Genomic DNA, 10790 nt, shown 5'->3' on the forward strand with positions numbered 1-10790 from the left:
GCAAGGCTGAATAAACAGTTTACATAAAGCTGCAAAAAATACAAGTTAAAAAGTCTCCATTTGCCAACATGCTTTGAAGAATATATTGACTCTTTTTAGAGAATCTTTGGGTTTATCATTTATATCTATTTAATTACCAACTTTATTCACTGCTATAAATTTTAGGCCTAGGAATGTTACTCAGTGGTACAAGTGTTTGTCTAGTATGCCCATGACTCTAGGTCCTAAGGTCCACTCAAAATTGATATGAAATAGGTTTTACAATATATTTATAGAATCTGCAAAGCTGTGTAAAATATCAGCACCAGTTCTTACTGGCTAGATGGACAAATTTGGTTTTGTATGCTCATATTTATAAATTGAAGCATAAATTTCCATTAAATATTTATACTCAATCTTATTTTCATTACAAATATTACAGTTAGATTTTTGTCTATGTGCTTTTGAAGTCTTCCGTAAATTAAAAACCAAATTCTTTTTAAAAAAATCTTACCCAGTTTCCATTTTTGAAAGGAATCTAAATATGGACTAGAGCTTGATATTTTAAGGAATCCTAAAATGAGTCTTTTTGCAAATTAAAGAGTACTTGGATATGATGGCTCCTAATTGGTCAGCAATGTGTGTTTGATTAGTTTTCCACTGAGTTTCATAAAATGATGAAAAATATGTATGCACATGCAGTCGCTCATCCACACACATTTAAAGATTTTTGTCTCAATTCACCACTTCAGAGTCATGAACTGGAATATTTTCTGCAGACATAGCAGCAGGTTGTCAGGCGGTTTGGGTTGTCACTTACACAGTTGGCCATTTCCAGGAGACGCTGTGATGAATGCACCTACCGCCTCAGAGCAGATGTGAGCAGAGCTGGTTTGTAGCCAGGAGGCCCGATGCGCTTTTGCTTATTTGCTTATTTGCTTTCTGCAGGCCTTATGAAAATCCTGCCTGACCTGGGTTAGATTATGTGCAAGGAAGTTGGAGTTTTATAGCCCTCCTAAGCCACAGGAAGATATTGATCTGTCCCAGGCCTAGGGACCACCGGGTGTGCCCTGCTGTGGAACCCCATGCCAGCTGCTTCTAGCTGTGGGCAGCCCTGCTGGGGCTCCATGTTCCTCCTCGGGCACCGCTATGTCAAACAAATGTTAGCACACTCTGGGTGAATTGTGCCCTGATGTGAAAGCAACTGGTGACACTGATAGACCGCAGTCAGAGCTCTGGTCCTGACTCTCCCAGGCGGCCCAGGCTGCTGCTGTCACAGTTGGCACCCCATAAAGCACTGGGGCACAGAGAAGTTGGGAAGAATTTATTGCAAACTGCCCAGCTGTTTGATTCCCCAGGAATTCAGGCCACTGTGGTCAGGTTTCCTGTTAACTTACAAAGAGAATCTTTTCATCTTGGACATGAGGTCATCTAAGGACTCAGTGTGCAAGGGATGAGAGGGTGGCATAGTTCCAGGAAGAGGGAAGGTGAAAGAGAAGATCTGTTTACCTGAGGCTGCACTAAGCAGATGCTTGGTACTGTGCAGCCTGACCCTAGTCTTTAGCTAGTGTGTCTTTGTCAGTGAAATGCAATATTTAGACACATTGACTTCAATCAATCTAGAGGTGAACCAAAATAGAAAGTTTCTCAGCAGTAATTATTATCTTGAATCATAGGCTTTGTGCTTTATTGGGTTGCATTCATTTCATTTCTAACACTTATTAAGTCCCTATAGTGCATTCAGACGTTATCTTGGGAATTGACATCGTCATCTCATTTAGGCTGCTGGTTCACTTACATTCTTTTTGTAAAACACTTGCCTCATTTTGAACATTTGATTTGTGTAATTGGATGTTTGAAGTTCTGTTTTCCTCTTTCTTCCCTCTGCTGATACACTGAACTTCCCCAACTTGATTTTTTAACAAGCCCACTCAGCATATGATAAAAATACTTTTGGAAAATAAGTCCTATAGTATATGCCCAACTTGTAGAGTCATTTATAAGTGTTTAAGTCATAGCGTAACATTTCTGAGAAACTTGAGAACTGTTGGATCCCAAGGAATTAGCAGAGAGATAATGTGCCTTTGTTTAACAAGATATAAAATGAAAATTTTAGATCTGGCATAATTGCTTTCTCTCCTTCATTTAAGTTATTTTAATTCAGTATATTATTTATTTATTTTAATTTAGTTTTGACATCTTTTTGTTCCCAAATTGTCTTGACTACAGTCTTAATCCTTAGCAACAGTAGTACGTACTGAAATGCATCCATCAAACATCCCAAAGTTTATATGCTTAACACATAATGGGGGGCTGGGGATTTAGCTCAGCGGCATAAGCAGGCAGTCATGAGTTTGATCCCCGGTACCGATAAAAATGAAAAAGACAAAAAAAAAAAAAAACCACATAACGAGTTTTTGGCTTTGCCCTGTGCTCAGTCACCAAGTTTCATATGCTTAGGTTTTTTGTAAGGCTTTGAAAAGAGGCACTGATATTTGGGATAAGATCAGTGAAATCAGAAGAATTAACCTGAAGTACTTTTGCGTGTGGATGTGCTTATTTCAGTCTTACATCTCCCTGTGAAGTGGATGTCACACCTGTTTTACATATGAGGTCACTGAGGCTGGGAGATACGGAATAACTTGTTTTAAAAAGAACACAGATACACGCCCAGGAGGATCAGTACTCCTTAGATGCACTCATTTCCTCCCTTGCTCTGTGAAGATGATGTGAATAGTTTGCAAAATATGAATGGCAAGAACTAAATTCAGGAATCCTCTTTCCTTTCTGGATTGAGGACTAGAACCTTTCTGGTGTGCAAGACAGATTCCCCTTGTGCATATGTGCCTGCCCTGAGCTGCCCAGCCCCTCTCCTAATGCCTGTTCAATCGCTCTGTTTTAACCCCAGGAAGAAGATGAAGTACCTGATGATGAGACTCTGAACCAAATGATTGCTCGGCGAGAAGAGGAGTTTGACCTTTTTATGGTAATGTTGTAGAAAATCACGACAACCTAATGCCTTTCCCCTCTACCCCCCCCCCCTTTTTTTTAACTGAAAGGCCTGGAGCTTGTGTTCCCTGGCAGAACTTCATTTGTGAAGCCTGTGCCTTCCTTCGGTTCAGACTCTGCAAACTGGCTGGATTTAGCCTGCAGACATATTTTGTTTGGCCCACACAGCATTTGTTAAAATTTTGCATTTGTTGCCAACATAAAAAGAATCTTGAATTCTGGCTTTTTAAAAAATGGGACTGGGAAGTATCAGTCCCAACACTTTAGAAACAGTTGGCCAGAGCTGAGTAGCAGCTGCACTCTCTGGACAGGACGTGTAATCCTGTGGCCCCTCACACCTAGTCTGCCTCTAATCCCGGCCCAGTGTTATGCAGGAAAGCTGTCCTGCTCATGAAGGCATCTGAACACACAACTGCGTCCTAGCTGCCTCCTTCCTAATGAAAGCAAATCTGCTCCCTGTGGTGACAGGTGAGCAGTAGCAGCTGACGGGACATAGGAGTGCCTCTTCTCCTCACTGCAGAAAGCCAATTTAAGCAAATAGGAGTTAAGCAAGGTGCATAGCAAGGAAGGTGTAGCCTTTATTTAAAGAGCAGAAATGCCTGGACTCTACTGGTATAGTGGTTGCAAAAGAACTCTGGCTTTTAAGAATTTAATGCCCATTTTCAACTATGAAGTTCCATAACACATAGCACCGTAATTTTGCTGAAACCAGGATTTTATTTATACACATGGCCTGCTACAAACCAGGGTTTGAGGGGAGCAGGTGCATTGCAAATGAGGGAAGGCTACAGAGCAGCTCACAGAGTGGCATTAGCTACTTTCTTGCTGTTTTGTTTTCTCTGTATCTCCAGCGACCAGCCCAGTTCTATACATGTAGCTGTCATGCAGTAGATATCTACTGAATGAATGCTTGCAAAATTTCAGACTTTTGTGAATGCGTCAGGATAAACTCAATTATGTAAAGATAAGAGGTTCCCTCCAGTGCCATTGATCAGCCTGATGTTTGTCAAAGACATTTAACTTTATTGTGGAGGGAGTGAATAAATGTAAACCATAGCTTTAGTCATTGAAGGCTGCAGAACCCTAAGATCAAATGTCCCGAATTAGGATGCCCTTCAGTCTCGGGCAAACGGTCCATACAAGCAAAGCCAGCAGAGTGGGTAGTTGCCTGGGAGATGCTGTGTCTGAGGACAAAGCTACAAGGCACACGTGTGAGAACCACATAGGCAGAGATCACAAATTCGCAAGAAAAGTTGGAGATCTGTTTTTACAAACAGTCTCAGGATTTCAGAATATTTTCAACTAAATTCAGGGCTTTTAAAACTGCTGCACCACTGTGGGCCAAGCAAAACATAGCTGTGGGCCAACTATGACCTAGAGGGTTTGCAATTTCCACCTTTTTTAGCCTAGACAATCTGAGAATGAAGCCCTGGCAGTGTGGATGCTTATGAGTTTTTGTGATTTTTGTCTAGGGAGCACTGATTGTGTCCACACATAATGACTCATGATAAAAAGACCTCTAACTCTTTCTCAGGAAAACTGAGATAGCCATCACAATCACTCCTGAACTGACTCCTGACCTGGGATGTACACTTCTCCTCTGTCCTCTACCCTCCCCCCAAGAGCCACAATACCTAGGTCAAGTCATTTTGGAGAGAAAAGGCAATAAGAAGATTTAGCCAACATATGGTCTTCATAAAACCTGAATTTCTTAACTCCTACTGCTAGTTACCATGTTCATACATTACTCTCTACTTAAGGAGGTCAGGGACACACATTGGAAATAGACTTCCTACTCGAGGAACTTATTAAAATGTAGACGGTGGGGGGTGGCATGTAGGCAAGAGGCCTTCAGCCTCTCGGGGTGATCACTGATGGGCAACAATTCTGTGCTACTGTGATCTCAGATATTTTTAGGATGCGGGAGAAGATAAGTTGCTTGGCATTATACAAATTAGATTAGGTCCAGAGATGTCAAGTTCCACTAGCAGTCCTGAAGTAAGGGAAAAAGAATATTTCTCCTTCCTTACTTTTTGGTTGGGTGTTTGCAAAAATTGAAAAACTTTAGAAAAAAATTGTGAATATCTGTCCAAGGCAGAGTCTTTTAACTTGGGAATATTACTATGTGAAGAATAGGGGCATAACAGGTAAGAATGGTTAGAGAACACATTTTAATAGATATTTTGATTTTGTAACTCTTCATGCCTGTTTCTTAGAGGTTGATTTTTGTTTGGGGGATTATGTGGAGTTGTGTTTGGTTTGGTTTTTAATATCTTTGAATCAGTTGGCTGCCTTTGGCCAGTTCACTGTTCATCAGCACCTCCACCAGGAGGCAGGAGATAAATTTTGAATTCTTGCCAGCTACTCTGATTAAAAGGTTCTCTGAGAAACAAGAATGGAATGTGAGCTAGACTAAGTTTGTGTGTTTTAAATATTTAAACTCTTTATCAATTGTTATAAAAGAATTCATTATAAAATCATAGACATTATGAACAAGATAAGAAGATACTTGCTTTAAAATAAAACTTGTCTTTTAAACTTTTGTATTGATTTCTGTTCCTAAAAATGTGAGTTCAGAAAGTTACCTTCTATCTTGGTTACCTGTGAGTTTTACCTAAAAATATTAACATGTCTGAAATGTTTTTCTAGCATGCAAACATTAGGATTTTAGGTACTGTGTTCTGTACAAAAGCAAAGCATACTTTTAAAAATTATTATACAGGGGCCGGGGATTTAGCTCAGTGGCATAAGCGCCTGCCTGGCAAGCGTGAGGTCATGAGTTCGATCCCCAGTACCAAAAAAAAAAAGTTATTATATATATATATATATATATATATATATATATATATATATATGGTTTGTAATCAGGTCTCAAGATAAATATTTATGGAGCAACTAAATAAGCAGTTAGACTTTTCTTCCTGTATTAAGATTTGTACTGGCATTTTACAAGTAGGATCGCTGGGGAGGAATACTTCATTAAGACTTTAAACTTACATAATTGCATCTACCTTTCTAAAAGAAAGCAAACACATTCACACAAATGTATAGTTTCTTTTTGTATCAGAAAATATTCTCAATTTTAGACAGTTGAATAACATAAGTACTTTTACTGAGTTTGGTATATAGGTAATGGTACCATCACATAAAAAAATGAGGGGGAAATATTTTGTCAGTGTAGAACATTAATGAAAAACATTTTTATTAGTTATCTAATAACTGTCAGAAAGTTGCTTTATGCAGCCCCTCCTCCTGTAAATAAACCATCCTTCCTGTGCTAATTATGTGGGGTTGGTTGATCCCATTCCTGATACTAAAGTATTAGAAGGCAGGATTAAGCAGAGCGTTGTGAGCTAAGTATAACCCATGACAGGGCAGGATGGCCACATTTATCTACCAATGGGACATCACTGTGTCCAAGCCTGCCGCATCCTGGAAGGGTCGTGATTGCCAAAAAAGTTGAATATAGTTTAAGGAGCTTTGACCTTTACCTATATCCTAGGGTCATATTTGGGTTCAAATAGTATATATTTCATGTACATGTTCAGTTTTAGCTTTTAAGGGAAAAAAATAGGTCAAATCCCCGTTTCGGTACGGTAGAGCCGAAGGAAGAGGGAAAAGGTAAATAATTTAATGATTAATGATCTATTTGATTGTAGAAATGGTATCTCTAGCTAGTGATATTGGTCATGTATCTAGAATGGCAATGGTGCTTTTATTTGCTCTTTTTTTAATCTATCAGTTTATTTAGTTATAGTTTAAAGCCAAGTATGTACAACTCAGTTGATTTACAAATGAACTGATTTTTTGAAAGGCGCACAGAGGTGTGGACATAGACATTTTGAAGGCTCAAAAGGAGGCCTTTTCACATATAAGTTAAGATGACCTCTGAAGTCTGTTTCCTTGTGGTGTAATATTTTCATAAGAGCTAAACTTGTGAAAAGGAAAGAAGTAGACAGTATTCCTCTCACAGTGTCTGTGTTGTATTGAAAATTCAGTTCACTCATGGCAACTGACCAGTCAAACCTATATGTCCCTCTGCCTGCCCAGCGGGAGGCAGCCATCCTATAGTGAGACATTGGCTCACTTCTCCCCACCTTACTGCTTAATTAAAAGCATGAACCCTCTTGAACAAAAGGAAATATATTCTTAATGAATTCTCTCTTTTGTGAACTCAGAAAGCTCATTTCTTCCAGGAAATGAACAAATTTTAAATTCTAAAATGCATCCCCACCTTGAATTTTCTCAGTTACTTAAGGGGATGCTTGGCACACACATACACTTAGAAGAGAAATTCTTGAGAAATGTTTTTAAATGCATAAATAAGTTTAGGAGACAAGTACAGAGGAAAGGAAGGGGTTTTTCTTTGTGGAATCTTTCCCTAGATACCGTGGATTAGGGCTGGGCTAGTACAAGTAAACCAGAATAAAGGGACTGAAGGGGGGAGGGGGGCCCCGCAGTAGTCTAAGAGGGCTTATGGAAGTTATCGGTACTGTCGTTCTGTACCACTGTGCAGAACCACACTTCTCTTTGGTTGACACTTTTGTGCATTCTCTAGCGAATGGACATGGACCGGCGGAGGGAAGATGCCCGGAATCCGAAGCGCAAACCTCGCTTAATGGAGGAAGATGAGCTGCCCTCCTGGATTATTAAGGATGATGCTGAAGTGGAAAGGCTCACGTGTGAGGAGGAGGAGGAGAAAATCTTTGGTAGGGGATCTCGACAGCGCCGTGACGTGGACTACAGTGATGCCCTCACAGAGAAGCAGTGGCTCAGGGTAGGTGTGACTTTTTTGACTTGTACTTGGTTGTCAGAATGTTTTTGGTGGCTTGGAGACATTAGGAGATTAAAGTTGGAATCCTTTGAGGGTTCCAGTTGGCAATTAGAGAGAATGAACTCTTGAAGATAGAGGATAAAGTCATTGTGCTGGTGTGGAAGAGTCATCCTATGTTTCATGGCAGTGCTTGGAACAAAAATACAGTGAAGTTTTTTGTTTTGTTTTATTTCTTTGTGAGAGCAGAATAGGTAATTGGAAGCACAGGATTATTGGAGCTGGAAGACCCACTAATGTTTTATGATCAGTTGCGTGATCATCTTCACTCTGTCAAACTGAGCATTACAATGTGGAAGAGGACTTTAGAGATTTTTTTAATTATTCTCCATTATGTCATGGTCTTTAATCAGGGTTTTACTTCTACAGGACATAGTTCAGGAAAAGCATTGATTTCTGTTATTTCATAGGCAGGTGCATTTAGATTTGGGAGATGCCTTTGTATTCTCTTGGTTTAGTGGAAAAAAAAAATGAAACTCAAACAGGTCACGTGACTAATCAGGACAGAATTGGATAGAAGTCACAGAATCAGTGGGTACCAGTATATTTGTATAGTCGATTGTGGTTTGATGTGATCTGCCTATCACAAACATGCAGGATGAAGCCTGGAACTTGAATCACTGTGGCTGGAAAAGTTATTTGTATGTTTTTTCTCTTCAGATAAATGATGATTTTTCATGTTGACTGTGTTCTTTCTAGAACATATAAGTGCCCATATGCTGGTGGGAACCATGTGTGTGAATATCAAGGGTGGTGTGATTCTTTCCTGTGAAGATTTAGCTCCGCTTCCTTTATTGGGAGCAGACTTGGTACCTGACAGGCAGAGCACCCTAGGACATGCATTCCAGACAGAATCAGTAAATCCATGCTGGAAATAGCAAGTATAGTTGGGTAAAAACCAATGAAAATAGAAAGAATTGTTGGCAGTTGTTCATTTTCTCCAAAGGAAATATAATTCTCAAGCTTTGAAAGATGAGGGCTTTAAGACCCAGGGCATAACTAGATAGGATCATGGAAAGGCAATGAAAAGGATTTTGAGATTGGATATCAAAGGCAAATGGGCGTTGGTACCACTTGAGATGTCATTTACCCAGGATATTACATGATGAGAGGGATGTGACCTGAATTTTGAAAAGATTGAATTCTGTGGGATTCTGAAAAGAGAGACTAGCGAAGCAGTGTTTGTATTTAGGGTTGAATAATTGCATATAAAATGTAACATTTGTGTGATGGTGTCCCTGTCATTCGAATATTATAGTGTCTCAGAATACAAAGTATGATCAAAATATATAGTGAACATTTAAATGTTAGGAAGCTTATAATAGTAAAAGCTACATTACCATTAATTTCCCTCAGAAATACTCTCCTTCACTTCAAAAAAGTTATCCCAGCATTTTTGCCATTTTCTGAAGGAGTTCTGAAGGTCTTCTTTTGATTCTTTTGAGGTATAAATAAATGTAAGATAAATGCATTTAATAAAAAAGAATTATCAAAATATGTTGTGTCTTTATCAACCTTACTCACTGAGCACAGCACCATTCAACTTCTGGTTCTTCCCGAATCACAGAGTGACTGTGAAAGGTAATTGTTTTACATCAATTCAGGACACTGAGGCAGCCATGAGAGCCCAACTAAATGTACAAAAGGGGGCTTCTAGAACTCTGCAGAAAGTGGCAACGATGATGGGATAAGTGCGTTCAAAGTGCAGGCAGTGTTCCTTTACAGTAATATGTATATAAAAAATTAGACATTCGGGGCTGGGGATTTAGCTCAGCGGCATAAGCACCTGCCTTGCAAGCAGGCGGTCGTGAGTTCGATCACTGGTACCGATAAAAATGAAAAAGACCAAAAATTAGACATTCACTGAACTTTTTTATCACACCTCATAGGTTTCTATGAATTTTCTTTCACTAAGAAGGCTATAGCACTTGTATAACTAAGGTCCATTTTATAATGGGAGGGATTTTGTTTGTTTAATATTCATTTCTGAGCTAAAAATATATATTGTTTCTGTTTCATTTAAGCAAAAATTAAGTACCTGGAATGTTATTCCAAAGGATCAAACAACCATAGTCCAGGCCAGTGATGGCGAGCCTTTTAGCGCTTTCAGTGATAACAAACAAACCACCACTGATTGAGACCAAAGTTTTAAAATGTATTTTCTGATATAACTAATCTATTGATATTACAAGCAAACTAATCCTCATTCTTGACCAAGAATGTGCTGAACTTTTATTTTTAATATTTATTGAGAATTGCTCTTAAAACAGCATGAATCTTCAAGTCTTTTCACATTTTCAGATACCATATTTCTTTTTCTTTTTCATTCATACTTCAGCGAATGCTTGTGAAAATGAAAGTATAATGCTTGGAAAGTAGAAAGGTACTAATTTCCCGGCAATATTCACATAGCATTTCTCTTTTCAGTGTATCTAGTAGAGTCCCTTTTTATCCAGGGCGGGCACATCTGAAAATGGAAAATGAATTTGTTATGAAACTATGCAGTGGAAATTGAAGTTTATAAATTTAACCCTAAAGTGTCTTACAGCATACCAAGCTATCCAAGAAAGCCAAAGCTGTTTTCTACAGCTTTACTGTGTTGTGTCTGGTTGTAATTGAATCTTTTGAAAACTGTTTGGCTGTATTTTATGTGAGCCGGCCACTTGCTGTTAAGCAGGACATGTGAGTAACACAGATGCCCGTTGGCCTAACCACTCAGGATCGGTGCTTACCGTCATCTGCTGTCTTGTTCACCAGCAGAAATCCTGCTTAATATCAGCCTGTTACATTCTTGCTGTAATAACAGTGGAATTCTCATAGGCCTGGTTATTGCAGAGATTTTATCTGCTGGCTGGTGGTTGAATATGTTGAACGAACCCAGTCAACAGAGCCTTGAAAGGAAGATTGGCAGGGACTGCTGTATAAGAAATGCTGTAACACAGCTAAAATAATTCTTCTTTTTCCTGGCAAG

General features: G+C 39.1%; 1 protein-coding gene across 6 annotated transcripts in view; it reads left to right on the forward strand.

Annotated features, from left to right (window-relative positions):
• Smarca2 (SWI/SNF related, matrix associated, actin dependent regulator of chromatin, subfamily a, member 2) overlaps positions 1-10790 on the forward strand; it is a 174760-nt gene that overhangs the window by 100840 nt on the left and 63130 nt on the right. For all 6 annotated transcript variants that reach the window (XM_003472196.5, XM_013155035.3, XM_013155036.3 and 3 more), the window contains exons 26-27: positions 2888-2965; positions 7547-7765. In XM_003472196.5, the coding sequence (XP_003472244.1) occupies positions 2888-2965; positions 7547-7765 (297 nt within the window). The remainder of the gene's footprint in view (positions 1-2887; positions 2966-7546; positions 7766-10790) is intronic.

Source organism: Cavia porcellus, unplaced genomic scaffold (assembly GCF_034190915.1).
Source record: "Cavia porcellus strain 051 isolate PalLab524CR breed Dunkin Hartley unplaced genomic scaffold, mCavPor4.1 scaffold_1, whole genome shotgun sequence".
Lineage (NCBI taxonomy): Eukaryota > Metazoa > Chordata > Mammalia > Rodentia > Caviidae > Cavia > Cavia porcellus.